The following is a 20,890-nucleotide window of genomic DNA, read 5'->3' as shown; positions in this document are numbered from 1 at the left end:
GATAAACGTTGAATTAAACTAATTAGAACTTTCTCGGATAATAACTATTGTATTCTCTTTAATTAGTTGAGACTTAAAAATTCATGATGAACTTTTACGGAGGAGAGAAGAAAAAGTAATAATTAGTTTAGTAGTGAGTGAGTTTAAACAAATAAGAGCTAGATTATTTTGAAATTAGAATTGATATGTTAGAGTTCCAAATACAAATCTCTAACTTTTTATTGCATTGTAGTAGTGAGGTAGCCCTCACTAGTTGAGGTACTACATACATGCATATAGTGACGTCTATATCCCTTGCGGGGTAGACAGAGCCGACAGTCTCGAAAAGAGTGAAAGGCCATGTTCAGCTGTATTTCAAAATGGAATTGAGATTCAAATATTGGCAGCTTGAGGTGGAGGTGAGGTGCTAGATTTAATTATAAGTTGTGTTGATATCATTTATTGATGTCTTGTAACCTGTTTTATAATATATATATTTATTTATCCCTATAGGTATCTCGAATGAATTTATGTAGATATTTTATTTGTAATGTATTTTTAGTGCAAATGCACGTAAAATTTTTCTGTTTGTCCAGCTGATAGACTGTTAGAGAATGCCAAACGGCATTAAGTCCGCCTTCTGTATATTTTTTGTGCAATAAAGTTTTAAATAAATAAAAATATACATGTATATCTAGGAGATACAACCCTACCCAAAAACATTGCTTCAGATTCGCATCTTACATTTCCATGCAAGGGTCCAAATATAAGATAGGCCATCACAAAGGAAATGAGAGTCTTGGACACATTGACCACGCATAGAAGTTTATCGCGAACGCCGTTAGATTTAACATCTGTGGATAAAGGGACTATAATGCAGCTTACATACATATACATATGATCACGTCTTTATCTCTTATGGTGAAGACAGAGCCACCAGTCTTGAGAAGACTGATAGGCCACGTTCAGCTGTTTGGCTAAACGTGACCTATCAGGGAACGAGATGAAGTGGTCCTATTCTTTTTTTTATTGGTGCCGGGAACCACACGGCAAATGCAGCTGTTTACAATAAAAACAATAGATTAGACACATTTATCTAGATTCTTGCAAAGATTGTGGAGCTCAGACAGGAGAAGCTTCATGTAAAAACCTGACTTAAAGGTTGGTTTAAAAGCGCACTTCGTGTTTCACTCCAAGAAGGCTCTGTACTGTACATATATGTATATAGTCACGTCTTTATCCCTTGCGCAGTAGACAGAGCTAACAATTTTGTTTGGCTTATTGATAGAATTGAGATTCAAATAGAGACAGGTTGCTACCCCTTCGCTTAAAAAAGAATCGCATGTTTATAAGTCTATCCCTTAGTCGCCTTTTACGATCATCCATGGTAAGAAGAAGGAGTGGTCCTATTCTTTTTCGCTTTTGCGCCGGGAACCACACGGCATTGCCTGAGTTGCTTGAGTTTTACTTACTTGTAGAAATATCAAGTATACAAGTATCTAGATGTTAACATCGCGTAATAAACTTTATCCAAAATTACGTGTTAGACAGATGGACAGACAGACTTTTGCATTAATAATTAATACTCAGAATCCTTATATCTAACAGCTATTAATTATTCTGTGATCTTACGCCATTTTACATTATCTGTACATGATAATTGAAACCTATCTTCTACATATTCAAGACCTTTATCACAGCTAGAATTCTTGAACATAAATCTTCTCCTATAATAATAGTCACGTTGAAATTAACTCCAAACATGTAAGCAACAAGACACCCCTTCATAATGACACTCGTATCCTCTCATATCTCCTTACTATCTAGTTTCTCCACCTTCGTTAGGGGAATACGCGACAGCTATGCGAATCAATGTTAATTTTGCACCCACAGTTAACGGAATCCTTGATACAACTGCTAATTTCTCTATTATTGCTTCCTCGAATGTTATATCGTTAACGGGCATGAGTACTTCCCCAGTAGTTTCATATTTGCCAGTAAATAGTTTGGGACAACTGCGCCACATAAAATTATATGTCGGTTTCAAATTAGGTAGTTTGTAGTAGTTGTTGTATCACTACAAAATGAGATTATGCTCGGTCGTGTTCAGTATATTGTTTTGTTTTATTATATATATTTTAGTTTTATTTTAAATAATATCTAGTTAAAAACTTAGGTAGTGCGATTAAGATGAATTTAGTTATAACATTATAGAGCTAACATTAATGTAAGATGTTATCTTAGGGCTTTAATCTAAGCTGCTTTTGCTTGGGAAATTACATTAAAACCTTTTTTAATGTCATTTGTCTTATACAAAAAAATATAAAGATTTTTCTTATGTTGACATGTATTCATTATCTTATATTAATACTAGCTGTCTCGGCAAACGTTGTTTTGCCATATAAATAAATGTTAAGTTATTTCTAGTTAAAAATATGTTAAGTTCACTAAGGGGTATGAAAAATAGATCTTGGCCGATTCTCAGATCTACTCAATATCCTCACAAAATTTCATGAAGAATCGGTCAAGCCATTTCCGAGAACGAACATTGTGACACGAGAATTTTATATATAAGATTACTATCATCATATCGGTTTAATTCAACCACCCACCGGGCTGACCCTTGTATTTCCAAGTCAGGAATGGTCATCGCAAATGTCAAAACACTCCAGCCCTCGCCTAACGACCGCCATCTTAAGATAACGGCTGACAGTTTGACAGCTATGACAGCTCAACGTGTCTACGGCAGGATCATCTCGGTAAATACTTGCACCCTATCTCGTCTCAAAATACTTAAATTACGGAGAAGAATCGTGTTTCATGTAATTTTATCATTCACACCTAAAAGGGGTAGACAGAGTCGATACGACTAGTTTTGAGTCATCTCTAGATCGAGTTTGGACAAAAATATATTTTGTTGTATGTTTTTTTTAAATTTTATGTTCATAATTTTATTGTTTGTTTATCGAAGCCAACTCAATCCGTGTAATTTGTCCCGTACCTATATATTTATTTATTTAAAGGCTTACCTTAGAAGGATAACGGTATTAACGAGAGGAGGAACAAAAATGAGGATTGACTACTATCCTACTGAAATAAAGTTTGTGTGTATTTTACTTGTATACGCAAAAACTACTGAACAGATTTTTATGAAACTTCGCAATCATACAGTTCAGTTAAAAAAAAATACATGACAAGTTAAAATTCATAGAGATTTAAGTCGGCCAGTGAGCCAAATAGCTGAACGTGGCCATTTAGTCTTCAAGACTGTTGGCTCTGTTTACCCCGCATGGAATACAGACGTGACCGTATGTATGTATATATTTAAGTCGCACTTAGACATAATAAACTTACCAAGTATCCCAAGTCTATAGTTTATGGTGACCACAACCAATCCAGCGTGGGACGCTAGGACGGTACCATCGTATGGGTTTCCTGAACTCCACTCGTAGGATTCTCCATGGACGAATACCAAGACTGGGTATCTTGCGATCGCGTCCCGCACGCCCGCTGGAAAAGAAGCGATGGTTAGTGAAGTTAATAGTAATGACGTATGTAGTGTGCGAAGGTGGTAGGTATTTCTTTTTGTTTGCAACAATATGTAGGTAATATGTTCTAGCTCTGGTCACTAGTGATTTTTTTTTTTCATTACTATAGGATACCGTATATCGCTTAATAATTGTCAAAACGTATGGTTTAACAACATTGGTTGACGTCAAATAAATTACTTAAAAACTAAGTTCACTGCCGCTTCCAAGGTAACAAACTGCACTGCAGCATTTTCTTCAACAACGTCAACTTCACAATTCGATCTTGTATGATACTCGTATCCTAAATTATATTTGCACATTGATGTAATTAGAGAGAGAGAGACATTGATGTAATAAGAGAATTGTTTTGTAAAAGGGATGCCAAAATGTTAATAACTTTTAATTCTGTTTTTAAGCGAGGGGCTAGCAACTTGTCTCAATTCGAATCTGTCCATTAAGGTGAACGTGGCCTTTTATGTTTTTTCGAGACTGCGTGCACTGTCTACCTCGCATGGGATATAGATGTGATTATGATTATATTATGTGTGTATGTAATTCATCGTGGACGCACATTCATCTTTAATTAAATGCAGGGTACTGTTTTAATATTTTCTGGAATCCCAACAAACAGCTCATTCGATTCATTGACCATCACAGAACCAGTTTATTTAAAAACCTCTGCGAATAATCTTTATTATATCTTCAGTCTATACATTTGACCTTCTAACCTGAGTCTGAATGTTATCGTCAGAGCTTCACAAAAGCTCCATTGAGGGTGCCCAACAAAGCGGTGAAGAATTCCTCTGTGAGGGGATTTTTAAACCGAGAGGGAATATTTAAAGTCGATTTTAAAATGGACTTAAAATGGGGAATTTCATTTTAGATTTGGAAAAACGTACCGTGCATACCAGTATATTTGTAGATATTTTTGGGGAAAAAAATTTTGAAAACAGTCAATAACGCAGTCAAAAAGATTAAAATTTGTATGTGTAATGTTACCTGTTTAGAAAATGACGTCACTCTGTAAAGCTAAGCGTAGCTACGCTAGCGAAACGCTAAATTATATTATAATGAATGAAAACCGTTAATAACTAACTGAAAAAGATGAAAGCTCGTTTTTAAATACAGTTCAAATTTCAAGAAATATAGAATAAAATATGTTAGGAAGGAATAAATATGTAGGTTAAGAAAACTTAACTTCGTTTTGTTAAAATATTGTAGCCTCAAACTTAAGTGATCTTATAAGGGATCTTACGTCATTTTAATCGCATAGACAGATCAAATCACTACATAGTATAAAACAAAGTCGCCCATTTTGTCTGTAGTCCCTTCGTATGCATAAAACTTTAAAACTACGCAACGGATTTTGATGCGGTTTTCACTAATAGAAAGAGTATTTTCTCCGACAGGTTTTTATATATAATTGAAATACATTGAAACTATATTAGCTGAGTTATAGCGATTTATGTCCAAGAAGTCAGAAAAAAAATCTAATTGAAGATTGCATTTGTGCGTGCGCCGCTTATACCGTTGGATACAAGTAAGAACAATGTATAGCAAAAACATTGGTCTTTATTAGTTCTACAAAAAAGTCCGCGATGACATATATCCAGCTTTTTTATTTAAGTCACAAAAACTACTTTTCTGTATTAAAAAAACATTTAATTCGTTGGGTGATGTTTAACTGGTGATATAACCAATAATACATATATCCTTATCAAAATAAGTAAGTTCATCATCACGAGCATTTAATTTAGATTATTTTTGCAGTTTACAGTGTGTTATTTAGACATATAGTTTAGGAGATATCACGATATTAGTATTGCGGCACGGTACGGGCCGGCCGCGGCGGCGGGGGCAGCGTCCCTATAAATAGCGCGTCGGCGGCAAAAGTAGGTAAGTACCTACATAAAAAAAAAACAAAAAATATAAAAAAACGGTACATAAAAAATAAATAATATTAAAAAGTAGGTACTACGACTTTGATCTATACATATAAGACAAAAAAAAATCTGTACATTACTTAAATATTTTTTCCAAAAACTGATAGGGGGGGCGATCAAAGAAGAGTCACAGAAACCAAAAAACATTTTAATATTTTAAACGCGGTTAAGGGAAAGAGAAGTTATTGTGAATTGAAAATTAGTATCCAATATGTGTTGGTGCGTTGACTGTATTTGTCGAAGTAGCGGGATACACGCAAACGAAGTTGCGCGGGTCAGCTAGTTTATAATAAAATACTCACCACGTCCAGATGTAATTGATACGGCTTATAATATATACTTAATATTATAAAGCTGAAGAGTTTGTTTGTTTGAACGCGCTAATCCCAGGAACTACTGGTTCGAATTGAAAAGTTCTTTTTGCGTTGAATAGACCATTTATCGAGGAATGCTTTAGGCTATATAACATCACGTTGCAACTATAAGGAGCAAAGAAATAATGGAAAATGTGAAAAAAATCGGGGAAAATTATTCATCCTTGAAGGCTTCAATGATAATATAAAATAACTATTCCACGCGGTCGAAGTCACGGGCACAGCTTGTAAACAATAAAATTTTAAACTGCATTCATGTTATTTCCCAATCTACCTAACTTACCTCAACAATGTCACGCGCAGCTAAGATTTAACATCATTATCTTGAGTTAACATTTACAAATCTCTGATGTGAAGTCCGAAATACATTCACCCACAGGGAAATCTAAGTTAGGGCGAGAGCTACGAGTTAGAATAGAATTACGTGTGCATCTAACTCGAGACGCAGTTTGAATGCATTTTCATAGATTTAGTTTAGAATTTTTACTATCGTGCCGTGTGGTTACTGGCACCAATAGAGAAAAGAATAGGGCAACTCCATCTCTTTTCCGTGGATGTCGAAAAAGGGGACTAAGGGATAGGTTTTTATACTAGGGTTTTCTCTTTTAGGCGATGGGCTAGCAACCTGTAACTATTTGAATCTCAATTCTATCATCAAGCCTAACAGCTGAACGTGGCCTATCAGTCTTTCAAGTCTGTTGGCTCTGTCTACCCCGCAAGGGATATGGACGTGATAATATGATGATGAATTAACATAACATAGGATTCGAAATTTGCGTAATGATGCAACATACATACATAATCACACCTCGCTACGCCATTGCAAAATAAATAATCTTCATTAAACCATCTTAAGAAACGTGATTATTTACAAACACAATAAGGTATAATGAATGTATATGCATCCCCTTCTATTCAAACAAAAGACCATTAATGAACGTTACAATAGCAGCTGAGTGATATATATCCATCTCACTCCATGCTCATTACTGCCATTTGCACTGCGTCGGAATCCGGGCAATGCTTAAGGGTTTAGGGTCTGGTCTAAGTGATAAAATATTAGCGCATCACATTAACATTCTAATATGAGCCTTATGTAATAGCTTCCTAAATGCATGTCAATTTTTGACATGGTATTGACATAATTTGTACAGTATGTACATATCTTATTTTATTTATATTTATTTGACGAAATATTCGTATTGAAATCATAAATTTTATATTCATTTAATTTTTTTTCATGTAGACAAAGTGCATTCATCCATGATTTAGATTTAAGCGATCTATATTTGTAAATTGACATCCGGTGAAAATGCTGCACTGTAGTTTGTTGCGCCGCTTCTTCTACACATGCGCTTTGGAAGCGGTAGTAGATATAATAAGATTTAAGTGTTATGACGTCAATGAGTGATACTTTGTATCTAATTTTGAAAATAAATCTATTCTAATCTGTTCTAAAACGATATACATAATTCCATATAAGAAGAATCTCAAGTGTAAGTAAATCATTAAAAGTGTGTTTTATTAAAGTGTGTCTTTGCTTTGGTTTGTTGCGAAGCTCTCAGCATTGTGGTTCGAGAATTGGACAGGTGCGTTAATAATATCTATGTAAATAATATTATTAGTTCAAATATTGCTTCGGGCGAAGTTTACACAACTAATCTACAGGTTGTTGTTTGATATAACTCGCTTCACATTTCATGAAACTTCAAATTATAAATTTGAATATCCAAATTTGTTGAACCGCTACCACATTTTCTAGGAATCCTAATGAATTGATTGCTTTTGATACTTATCGAATACAAAACATTCACAAATCCATTTTCGTGATACGTAAAATTTTGGAATTTACAAGGAAAGATTATCTGAGCTTGAATGCGTATACACAGCATATCGCTTGCCGTGATTGTCATGCGGTTCCCGGCAACAATAGGAAAAAAAAAATAGGACGACTCCACCTTTCCCATGGATGTCGTAAAAGGCGACTAAGGGATTGGCTTATAAACTTGGGATTCTTCTTTTAGGCGATAGGCTAGCAACCTGTCACTATTAGAATCTCACTCCTATCATTAAGCTAAATAGCTGAACATGGCCATTCAGTCTTTTCGAGACTGTTGGCTCTGTCTACCCCGTAAGTACATGGATGTCATAAAAGAAGACTAAGGGAATGGCTAATATTTATCTTATACTTACTCGATGGAACAGCAAATTGTCACTATTTGAATCTCAATTCCATCATTCTGCCACACACACAAACGTGGCCTTTCAATATTTTCAAGACCGTTTACTCTGTCAACCCCGCAAGGGATATATATATTCTAAAATGCTGACTATAAAATTCCGTTCTCTCTTGGCTTGTGCCACTCGAATGCTAACAAAAAAAGCTTGATTTATTCGTTACTTTCCAATCCATCATGCTGGAGATACGATCAGCGAAGGGCGAGTCTTATTATCCCCACAAGGTAATTAACACAAAATCTAAATCGCCCACGAGTTTCCTCAAATTGCCAAATCTACGTTTCTTCAAAACATTTTTCAAGATGGCCGTTAGTTCTGTTTTTTCTAACCGCCTTCAAATAAAAAGATAGTTCTAAGTTTCACCTATCTATATAATAAAAATAAAGATAATAAAATTGAGTGATAGGATAGGAACAGCGTGATAAGGGAATTGTTATGTGAAAGAAGATGTAGTGACAGAAATAGAAAAGTTTGGTCATGTCGAGAAGACGAATGCTTTTTTTTGTGTATTTATGCGTATTTTTTTTTTGTATTATATATAGATATATATTCTGTGTGCATTTTATTATGTTTAAACAGTTATTTATCTTGCTCTGCGCCAACGCCAATCTCCTGTTTGGTTTCCTTCCACCCAAAGGTTGACTGGAAGATGCAATAAGTCCGCCTTTGTACCATCTACATACATATATCTGCTTTGTGCTGTTTGGTATGTATTACTCTTATGGTGCAATAAAGAGTTTTATCTATCTATCTTTTTATGAATGAAAGGAGGTTGACTAAGCAAATATACAAAGGAAGTGTGAATGGGAGTGTTGGTGTGAGAATTCTACTGCTGCGTTACATGTAAGTGGAAATCAAAATTTACCATATATTTCTCATTAAGTCTGTAACTACCTCAAAAACAATTTTCATCATACAACCTCTTCGCCAATAAAGAAAATATATAAAACTAAAGTAATAATATCCCAAAGAGTGCTCCATCAAGACACTTGTTGGAACAATGCGATACAGCGGTCGCTGACGATCGAAAAACTTGGCGTATTAACAAGTCCAATTTTAGTTCTGAACTAATATGTAGCCCACTTCAGATTAATTGCTTCGTGGAAGTAATAAAACTTGTGTTGAGTTAGAGGACATACATGTTATCACGTCTATATCCCTTGCGGGGTAGACAGAGCCAACAGTCTTGAAAAGACTGATAGGCCACGCTCAGCTGTTTGGCTTACTGATACAATTGAGATTCAAATAGTGACAGGTTGCTAGCCCATCGCCTAAAAGAAGAATACCAAGTTTATAAGCCTATTTCTTAGTGGTATTTTACATCATCCACGAGACAGATATGGAGTTGTCCTATTCATTTTTTGTTGCCGGGAACCACACTGTACTAAAGTAGACTAACAAACAAAAAATCTGTTTACGTGATAATTACGCATGTTATGTGCGGCAAAACCAGGATATTATCAAACTGATTTTCACTTCATTATAGGTATTATGCTGTCGTACAATGATAAATGACTTTGAAAACATGTTTACATAAACCTACACGTTTAAGTGTAGGTGCCGTGTGGTTCCTGGCACCAATAAAAAAATAATAGGACCACTCCATCTCGTTCCCATGGATGTCGTAAAAGGGGACTAAAGGATAGGCTTATAAACTTGGGATTCTTCTTTTAGGCGATTGGCTAGCAACCTGTCACTATTTAAATTTGAATCTCAATTCTATCATTAAGCCAAACAGCTGAACGTGGCCTATCAGTCTTTTCAAGACTGTTGGCTCTGTCTACCCCGTAAGGGATAAAGACGTGATCATATGTATGTATGTATGTACACGTTAAACAACCTTAATAAAATTTACAATATTTAATTTGAATTTATTCAATTGTGTAATCAAATAATTAACTGAAATCCATTAAACTATTTAAATATTGCGTACGAAATACCATCCGGGTTTTAATAGAATTATCAGTGCGTTATTATAAATTCCTGGATTAATTGGGATTTGTCGAAGCATCCAATAAACTATATAATATAGTTTATCCCAACCCCTGTGGTATTTTCACTACTTTGTAATATATTTATGTAATTTTCATATAAAGAAAGCCTTTTTCCTGATGGGATAGGCGGAGACTAAATATTTCCGCTTTCCACCATCTCAATATATTTCCACATTCATCTCTCTATCTCGTTAATTGATAGTAATCTTAATATAAACTTACCAGATATATACATACATACCCATTTCCCAGTGGAGTAGACAGAGACTACATCTTCCCACTTGCCACGATTCCTGCATACTGTTTTCGCTTAATTCATAACTGTCTTCATTCAAATCATTCTTCGTTCATTTTTAAGTTACCATAGACAATATTCTTGTATGTTTTCCATGTCGCGTTTTTACCTCTATGGAAAGGAGCCCAGGCTCAATGTGTGAGACTCCGATCGACCAGCAGATCAAACGCCGCAAATGGAACTGGATCGGCCACACGCTCCGAAGGGACCCCGAACACATACCGAGGTAAGCCCTAGACTGGAATCCCCAAGGAAAGCGTAAACGTGGCCGCCCTAAACAGACCTGGCGGCGGACAATCATCGCAGAGGTGAAGAATCTAGGGAAGACTTGGAGCGAAATAAAACGCGAAGCTCAAGACCGAGCGGGATGGCGACGCACTGTGGATGCCCTCTGCCCCAGCTAGGGGACATAGGACCTTAAGTCAAGTCAAGTCATGTATGTATGTTTAGTTAAATATACATACATACATATGGTCACGTCTATATCCCTTGCGGGGTAGACAGAGCCAACAGGCTTGAAAAGACTGAATGGCCACGTTCAGCTATTTGGCCTAATGATAGAATTGGGATTCAAATAGTGATAGGTTGCTCGCCCATCGCCTAAAAAGAATCCCATGTTTGTAAGCCTATCTCTTAGTCGCCTTTTACGACATCCATGGGAAAGAGATGAAGTGGTCCTATTCTTTTTTGTATTGGTGCCGGGAACCACACGGTACACCATAGGTACCTACAATTAACGTTTACCCTTCTATAAAACAAAAGTCTATACGACCAGTCGAAGAAAAGGCATCCATTACTTCGAATGCGCAATTTTCAAAACGGATCGTAATCAAATCATCGATAGAATTATAACGCTTAGCTCCGATTCGGCGTTATTCATCGCATGCCGATTGAATGCCGAAATCCGACCGATTCCGACCGATTCCGACCGATCCGGTCGAATGGTGAACGTGTGTCTCTGACCAAGATATGCAAATTCCTAATTGATCAGCATAGCATGGATAAATTATTGCCATGATTCAAACGTTGAATATTCAATTTACGTTTTTGTGGGCAACTTGAATGTAATTTTGAGATGTTTTCGATGTTGAAAATACGTGATTATTTTTACAAACATGTAAACATTTAGTCACGTCTATCTCCGTTGCGGGGTAAACAGAGCCAACGGTTTCAAAAAGAAAGGACACGTTCAACTGTATGGCTTCATGATATTTCTGTGTAATAAATATAACTACGTATTATTTCTTGTAACTAAAAATTTATCTGCAGTAAAGTTATTACAAACAAACAAACAAATATATACTTATGAAAATGAGGAGAAGGGAAGTGAGATAAAAGATCGAAAATAATCCATAAAAAATAATGTGGTTACCCGTTACTTTAAAATAGAACCATTCCATATCTTTCCCATGGATGTCGTAAAAGACACTTCAGGGTTAGGCTAACTTGAGATTCTTCTTTAAGGCGATGGGCTAGCAACCTGTCACTATTTGAATCTCAATTATATATTTAGCCAAACAGCTGAACGTGGCCTATCAGTCTTTTGAAGACTGTTGGTGCTGTCTACCCCGCAAGGGACATAGACGTGATTATATGTATGTATGTATGTATGTAAAATAAGAACTCTCAAAAATAAACAAGAAAAATAAAAATAAGCGGGGATATTCCTAATATCTCATATAGCTTACAGCGCCTCCTTAATGAAAATCGCAGAAAGTGCCTCCGGGCGCATCGCTCCACGTTTATTTAAAGCTAAAAGACTATTTTCGGCGCTGTCCCCAAAAACCACACTGGATTCGTGTGTGGCCCAATTTATAAACGATTAACGATTTGGTATATCACCTAGGGAGATATGTATCTATCTCTTTCCCGAACGGCAGAGACTACTAGATCTTTCTAATGTATACATACAGTATCATTACCTAGGAAGATAAGTATCTATCTCGTTTCCTTCCGGACAGCTAAGACTACTACATTTTTCTACTGAATAAATACAGTATCACATCTTATGGCGTTTATTGAGCTAACAGTCATCAAAAGACTGACAGGCCACGTTCAGCTGTTTGGCTTAATTGAGATTCAAATAGAGACAGGTTGCCAACCCATCGCCTCAGAGAAGAATCCCTTAGTTTATAAACTTATCCCTTAGTCGCTTTTTACGACATAAGTGGAAAAAAGATGAATTAACTTTGTTCATTTTAGTTTAATTATTGACCGATACTCTTACTTAGTGACGGAAAACATCGAGCACATTCAGGCAACAGAATTCACATTCTAAATGTGCAGGTTTTCTCATGCAAACAGAACAAGTGATTTTCTCTTTTTTTAAGTGTTTTTATTATAAAATCTACGCGGGTCTCTGGAATTTGAGCCTTGTTTGATCCTAACTTACTCTTCTATCTTAGTAAGATGAGCTTTGCATCGTACGAAAAGCTAAAACGTTTAATTTTCTTTCGTCGCCATGAACGAACAAATAATTTATTCTTCTCACTTTACATACATACATACATATGGTCACGTCTATATTCCTTGTGGGGTAACAGAGCCAACAGTCTTGAAAAGACTGATAAGCCACGCTCAGCTATTTGGCTTAATGATAGAATTGAGATTCAAATAGTGACAGGTTGCTAATCAATCGCCTAAAAAATGAATACCAAGTTTGTAAGCCTATCCCTTAGTCGCCTTTTACGACATCCATAGGAAAGAGATGGCGTGGTCCTATTCTTTTTTGTACTGGCGCCGGGAACCACACAGCACTTCTTTTGCTTCTTTCCTTTTCTTCTCACTTTTTTTGCTTATAACTTAGACCACGCGCCAAATCTCTACGTACCGTTATACTGAGCTAACAAAAGGCTCTGCAAAATCGTGCAGACGACAGACCGCCGTGATATCAGGCTGCACCCGGGCTTCGGGTGTTTTTATTTTCAGCTAAGGGATTAGGTATTCATTTCTCGTTTTATTTTACATGTAACTTCATACATGCATACTACATAGCATAGGTTGACTAAGCAGATATACAAGGAGAGTGTGGAGGGAAAGGTCGGAGTGCGAAGACCTAGACGAACGTATCTTGATCAAATTAAGGACGTCCTGGTAAAGGGTCATGTCAAAAGTACTCGAAACCGCCGAGCTTGTATGAAGAGAGTTATGAATGTGGATGAAGCGAAGGAAGTATGAGAGAGATCGTGGCAAGTGGAAAGAAGCCGAACGAAAAAGCCTACCCCTTCGGGAAAGAGACGTGATTTTATGTATGTATGATACATACTTATAATCACCTCCATATCCCTTGCGGGGTAGTCAGAGCCAACAGTATTAAAAAGACTGATATGCCACGTTTAGCTTAATGATAGAATTGAGATTCAAATAGTGACAGGTTGCTAGTTTGTCGCCTAAAAGATGTATCCCAAGTTTATAAGCCTATCCCTTAGTCGACATCCATGGGAAAGAGATGGAGCGGTCCTATTCTTTCTTTTCTAATGGTGTCGGGAACCACACGGCACTTCATGGTGACAGGAAAATGATTAAGAGGCCGCATACCAAAGTGGTGATTGGGTCAGGTTTATGAGTAGTTGGAAACATCATACAGCACCAAGCATAGCAACCGATGAAAATAGTTGGTTGACAAAAACAGGAGTCATGATTCTTAGGAATCCGTGATCGATTAAGAAGGGAGACGTTACACACGTCGCAGTCATAATCACGTCTTTATCGGTTACAGGGGTAGACAGAGCCAAAAGTATCGAAAAGTCTTAAGAGCCACAATCATTTGGCTTTATTAAAATTACGATTTAGAGTGCCTGGATACTAAGCTTTTCGCTTAAGAGTAAAGTAAAAATCATAGTTTGTTAGCCTTTCTCTTGACTGGATTTTAGAATTTAAGTATTAAAGCTATGATATCAGCCTGAACCTGCGCTTCGGGAGTGCTAAGCTTCTGTTTTTTATTTATTTATTATTTATTGTAACATTTACAATTTGTTAATTAAAGACCGTTTATCCCAATAGCATTATCTAACGGTCTACCATTGGGTTTAGCAAAGAATTTTTATTTTTAAGCTCGGAGATTATGTATTCATTTCTCGTATTCCTTGGTAGCTCGCTGCGACATCTGAATTATGGTGCGTTGACAAATTGGGTTCTGATTCATTACTTCATCAATGCGTCTTTTGCTAGCCGAGAAACTTCATTCTGGTGGATATTTTTCATGAGTAAGGGTGATATAAGCGACTCGCTCCTCGCACGCGCAACGCCGTTTTTATCAAAATCAAAACTATCCTTGTCCCTTTTCGGGTCATAATAAAAAGTGAAACAGCGATAGTTTTGACAGTCGCTGCCGTGCTACGCGGGCTGGTGTAGGAATATGACAGGATCGTAGTTTATAATATTAAAACCACTACATATTTACATGAAACATATTTGTTGATAGAAGATTCAATTTAGGTTAAGTTTCCCGGTGGCTTCTTGTGGCAAAAGCCAGACTGAAGTCTCTTAATGTTAAACCTGATTTACTCAATCCAGGATCGTAGCCTTAAAAAGACTCCGAGCTTATTTACAGGGAGATGAGAAATGAGAATACACGAGGTCTAACACCAAGAGGATGAAAACGTTACAAAACATAATGAAGTACATAACAAAAACGATAACTTATCGTTTTAACCAATAAATGTGATTTTAGGGCCGTTATTTTTTCCAATACGCCCCGTTCGTATTGGAAAAAATAACGGCCCTAAAATCACATTGCATATTTAATGCGAGGAAATTGGATTCAGGGGCTGTCAGTGCACATCACTCGAATTCTCGTCACGTCAACGTATATGTCATAAAAAGATGAGCGAAATCCAGCGAAAAGCCAGGTTGCATTCGAGATTTTGGCAGCGATTCGAGCTCGCTGAAAGATACATATAAAGAGACTATAAAATGTAATATGATTCAATTATAACCTATCAAGGTTGGAAACACAACTGACTTATGTAATTCACGATCTTCTCTTAAGCGAGGTAAGGATGCAACTAGAATTTGTCAAGAGGTGATACTAAATAATGAAAATCTATCAAAAATCAAATTTCGATAACGCAAAAACAAGAGAATTATTCTAGTTTAGATGAAAAAAATCCAATTCCAGGGTGTAGTTTCCGTTAAAAATTTGGAAATCCTTACTTATCAATACATACATATAATAATACTGAAGAATAAAAATTGTACATACATACGAAAATAAATGTTTCAATGATAAACTATATGAAGATTATATTATTAAGTTATTATATAAGTAAGTGAACGAAACCGTAAGAGTTTTACACGACTATGGAGTGAATTGATAAATCTCTGAATCACACTTTCATCATGGGGCCATCCTGCTATTGTGCCCTATGGCGAAATAAGGCAATTTGAGGCTTCTGATTATTAGCTCTCTACACACTGTTAGGGATAAGATGAAATAATAAATATGTGATTTAAAACAATAATCAGTCATTTAACTCGTCTATAAATGAATCTTTCAGAATTCAGAATCCGAAGTATTCCGTTACATAACTGTACAGTTTGTGTTTATACAACTCGGTCAAACGATTTTCTCGCAAAGTGAGAGGAAATGCCAAGGGTCGAATTGAAACAGTAGTTTTTGTACATGAAACAGTTCAACGCTAACAGCATTGACCTATATAGCGAAACAGAATTGAATTGGCTATCATCCAAACTTTTTCAGTTGCAGTAATTAGCAAAATAGCTAGAAGTGCTATTCTGTGCAAAAAGTCCAGTGAATTCTGTCATTAATTAATCTCTGCTCATATTCAATCGGTCACATCTTTGTCTCCTAAATAGAACATTCATTTTATTTTTAATTTCCGCTCTCATTCAAAATTTTTCCGTCCGGTTCTCGTTATGCGAAATGAATGTGATTCCCTTCGTCAGAGCAAAACTCTTTTGAAAATTAGCCCAGTCGAGCGTTGGACCCTTAATAAATCAAGTTTCTGTAAGCCCCTATGTTTTAAATGTTTTACAGTCTTTTTTTTTTCTAAATTAATGTTCTTTGTGCAAAATGAAATAGATTACGTGAATTATTTAACGGTAAACGTTGTTGTGTTTTGTTTTGTCTGCTCAATTTTTTTTTAATCTGCGTCGTAGATTCTTTGAATGAATTACTCGTTCTCACACTAGAAGTTGTAGTCAAACGATAAATACGAATAGTTTATTGTCGAACACGTAATTATACGTTTTATTTTTATGCCAAAAATGTCTTGAAAGATTAACAAAAACACATATAAACTTACCTTGTGCTGGTGCATAAATATTTAAATAAAGACAATCCTCCGATTGGTTTGTGAGAAAAGGCAAGATCCTTTTCAAATATTCCAATCTTCCTTTCGATATCCTCTTCAGAACAGCCGTTTCGTTTCTTATATCTGGCAACACCTGCGGACATACTGGACTAAACTCTTCGGCTATTTTGACCCCCGACCATTGGGCCCCAGAAACTGGTGGCATAAACCTCAAAGATCCAACTGGAGGTGACGCATAAGGCACACCTCTAAATACTTCAACTGGTTCTAAATATCTTGATTCTGGTGTGACTATAAAACCTCTTATATCTCCATATTTAGTCCGGACCACTCGAGAGCTTATCATTGGTTGCGGCGGTTTCTCGTCCATGTTTGTATCACCTCTCACTAGCTTGGATGTGAGTACTGGGAGCGTTATGAAGTGTATTATGGTCAGCATTAACATCTTTCCGCTTCCGCCGCCACCTTTCTATGATATTATCGTTGCCCAGTGCTATAAGTCGACCATTTTGTGGACCGGATCTGCTTTTTCGGACCATTTACTGGTTATCTGTAACAAAAGAATTTGATTTATAGTAATGTTTCAAAGGGTTCATGGTTCATGGTTCATGAGTAAATTTAGTCAGTTTGAATAAAGAAAAAACATCAATGTTATAAATCCTAAATCTGGCTTTTATATTCAACTGATTGATGTATTAAATTTGTAGAATTAAGCCAAAAATAGAATGATTAATGTCAGACAGAGAATTCTACTTAGTAACGAACTGTGTGAGTCATTTTGTTGATTAGGGAATGAAGCAAAGTCGCCATCAACATTTCAGTTCATTAGACTTATCAACATTATTCTTGAACTTTGTACTTAGCTGAAATAACAATTATGGTAATCATTTCTTTACTCTGTTTTCCAAGTTAATTTAAAACAAACTCTCTTTATAAGTTACGATATACAATTATAAAAATACCCAACTGGATTGAAATCATCAATATAGGCTATTTATAAAACTTCATAGATTTCAAAATCAGCCCCCTTGTATTTTGGTAAATACCAAAGTGCAAAGTTACGTTTTGAAATATGTGACAGCCAAGGAAGTGATATTCCGGAAGATTTAACTGATCATTTAGAAGGACTCAAAGGGACTCACAAAGACTATAGCAACAATAATTTAGAGCAGATTTACAACGAAAATGATTGGATTGCAGATGAGTTATATTTCGATGTCAAAAATTGAAAACTGATTCAGATGTTCTGAAATCGGGTTGTAATTCCGGTATTTGCTTCATTATCAAACGAATTAGTATTTTTCACCTTTTACTTCTGTTACTTCTCACCATTTTTTCTTCCTCGTATTTATGTCAGTTGCAGTATCCCTGGGGAAGAGCTTCTCATAACTATGATCCAGGTTCTAATAATTAAATTTCTCAACCTTTACTCGAAGTTCAAATCAATTACTAAAATATTTCACCAATTTGATAAGTACGATAAGATCAAGGGGAAGATTTAATAGGCAAAATTTTCAATACCCTTTAATGATACTACATTCTTGCAAATTACCAGGCGCTTGTTTTAAACGATATTTTAGAATGTTAAAGATAGAGATAGAATTAATGGCTACAAATACTAACAATTCATATGAATCATCATCAGTCATCAGATTATACATAGAAAAATCACGACAAAAAATACGCCAAAAAGAGAATGAAGAGGTTTGAAATGAACTGATCAATTGATAGATAATATTCTTTATTGCACCATAAGAGTAAAACATACAAAACAACACAAAACAGGTAGAGATGGTACTAAGGCGAATTTATCGCTTATACTCTATCTTCCAGTCAACTTTTAAGGAAACCAAACAGGAGATTGGCGTTGGCGCAGAGCGAGATAAATAAATGAGTATTTATCTTGATGTGGCATTCTTCTCATTGAGGTTGCATAAGCCAAAACAAAAATCATCGAGGTATATAAAGTTAATATATAAAATTCACGTTTCATAATAAAATCATCCCTCCGATTCAACAAACAAGAAACAATTTCTTAACTTGAACCATCCAGATAGTTCCGAGTTATTGGCCCAATAAATAAACAGATAAACACACAAACATGTTTCTCGTAAAACCTTTTTCAAACCTTGAATACGAACGTAAAAGTAGATTCCGCTCCCGTGAATATTTATAGTTCAGGAGGAACGGACAAACAAACGAATAGAACTGATAAAAGTCTGGGGGGTAGTTTCTTTGAATTTTACTGCATTTTTGTTGATAGTGGAATTAGTCGTTTGGCTTTTATTATGCGGATGTGTTACGTACATAGTGTTGCGTATTATTCGATATTTTTTATTATCGATATAGATCCTGCAATATCGTTTCCATATGTTTTGGAGACGTCCTTTCATTCATCAGATTGCTAGCTCATCGCCTATAAGAAGAAACCCAATTTTATAAGCCTATCCCTTAGTCGCCTTTTCTACATTAAAAAGATGGAGTGATCCTTTCCTTTTTTGTGTTGGTGCCGGGTACGGGTACGACACGATACTTTTGGAGACATGATATATAATTACCACAATTTCCCCTCTTCATACATTCCATCTTGCTCGAGGAAAACATGAATTACATTAAATAAATAATAAATAAATATATACGGGACAAATTACACCGATCGAGTTAGCGTTGAAGTAAGTTCGAGACTTGCGTTACGAGATACTAACTCAGCGTTACTATGTTTTATAATAAATACTTAGATAAACATCCAAGACCCAGACCAATCAGAGATAGTTCGTTTAAATTAAATCTATCTTTGAGATTATTTTAATATTGAATTTAGCTAATAACATTTATATATCCAAAACAAATACTGGTAAGAGTATAGTCACAACTGCAATATAACATGTGACAAAAATAATACTTATAACAATCCCTGTTTTTAATAAGTTTCGCAAAATTTACTTAGAACACGATAAAGTCGTCATCGACATTTGGAATGGAATAATGGAATAGTATGGAACAAAACTAGTGGAAAAAATCCGCAAAAGGTCGTGGAACAATCGCTGTCTGCCGGTAACGACAGCTCGTCAAAAATATTACATCCAACCGCTCTTTGACTGGAAGTAAAGATTTCCAATCGAATTGGTTCAGGATTCTATGTTCGGTCGTACAAAGTTTACTGGCTGGCTGATAGTAAAATGTGCTATTTACAGTATGTCGATTCGTGCTTGACGCAGATGTGGCCAAGAAGTGAACGAAACTGTGTACCTACTTACGTGTAACATTTATCGTTTAATAAATAAACAGTCAACAATATTTTTGTAGCGGGAGCGACGATTCGGCTCGACCGCCACCAAAGGGAAGATCTTCCGCCAGGCTAGTTGTTATGCCTGGGGAACCGCGGCTCCAACGGTGTTATGAGAAGGTTGGATATATAGCTCCGATCCGTAAAATCTTTGCTTGCGCGATTTAGGGTTTCCGCTGATTTTTGACGAATAGGATCGCGGGATTTTTTTCTTTTTATTTTTGTGACTTGTGGCGCGTATAGATTTCGCCACATTGTAAACAACTTAGACAGACCATAACAATAGATATATACAGGGTGTTTTTTTTAATAAAATAGAATTCTTTTACAAGGTTAATCAGTTCATCAAATTAAACAAGTTTTTCTGTGGGACCAATCACGATACGCCGAAAATAACATCAGCTATTACATACGTGTCAGTTCCCCTGTGCAAACACCATTTAAAGCAGCTGATATTTAGTTATATATATTTACTTTTATTGTACCTACAAAATATTATATACAGGAGTATTTAATACAGTAATAGTAGTAATCAGGTGCTGATTATTTCAATAGAAATCTCTTCCAGTAGACCCATGAGAGGAGAGATGAATATTGGAGCAGTATGGCGTGAGCATAGAATAGAATTGATTTATTTTCAAAATTGGATACAAAAAATCACTTATTGACGTCACATCCCTTAAATCTAATTAACTATCGTCTAACGTATTTAACTAAATCGTTACCGTCACCATTGCCGTGTGGTTTCCGGCACCATTCGAAAAAACATAATAGGACCGCTACATCTCTTTCCCATGGATGTCGTAAAAGGCGACTAAGGGATAGGCGTATAAACTTGAGATTCTTTTTTAGGCGATGGGTTAGCAACCTGTCACTATTTGAATCTCAATTCTATCATTAAGCCAAATAGCTGAACGTGGCCAATTAGTCTTTTCAAGACTATTGGCTCTGTCTACCCCGCAAGGGATATAGACGA

General features: G+C 35.9%; 1 protein-coding gene across 1 annotated transcript in view; it reads right to left on the bottom strand.

Annotated features, from left to right (window-relative positions):
- Positions 1 to 17,074, bottom strand: part of LOC106136579 (neuroligin-4, Y-linked) — a 52,605-nt gene extending 35,531 nt beyond the window's left edge. The window contains exons 1-2 of the mRNA XM_060954570.1: positions 16,620 to 17,074; positions 3,334 to 3,489 (exon numbers count right to left, since the gene is read on the bottom strand). Of these exons, the coding sequence (XP_060810553.1) occupies positions 3,334 to 3,489; positions 16,620 to 17,073 (610 nt within the window). The 5' untranslated portion in view covers position 17,074. The remainder of the gene's footprint in view (positions 1 to 3,333; positions 3,490 to 16,619) is intronic.
- Positions 17,075 to 20,890: the final 3,816 nt, after the last annotated feature.

The sequence above is a fragment of the Amyelois transitella genome, chromosome 4, assembly GCF_032362555.1.
Source record: "Amyelois transitella isolate CPQ chromosome 4, ilAmyTran1.1, whole genome shotgun sequence".
Lineage (NCBI taxonomy): Eukaryota > Metazoa > Arthropoda > Insecta > Lepidoptera > Pyralidae > Amyelois > Amyelois transitella.
This window is presented reverse-complemented; position numbering and strand designations above follow the sequence as displayed.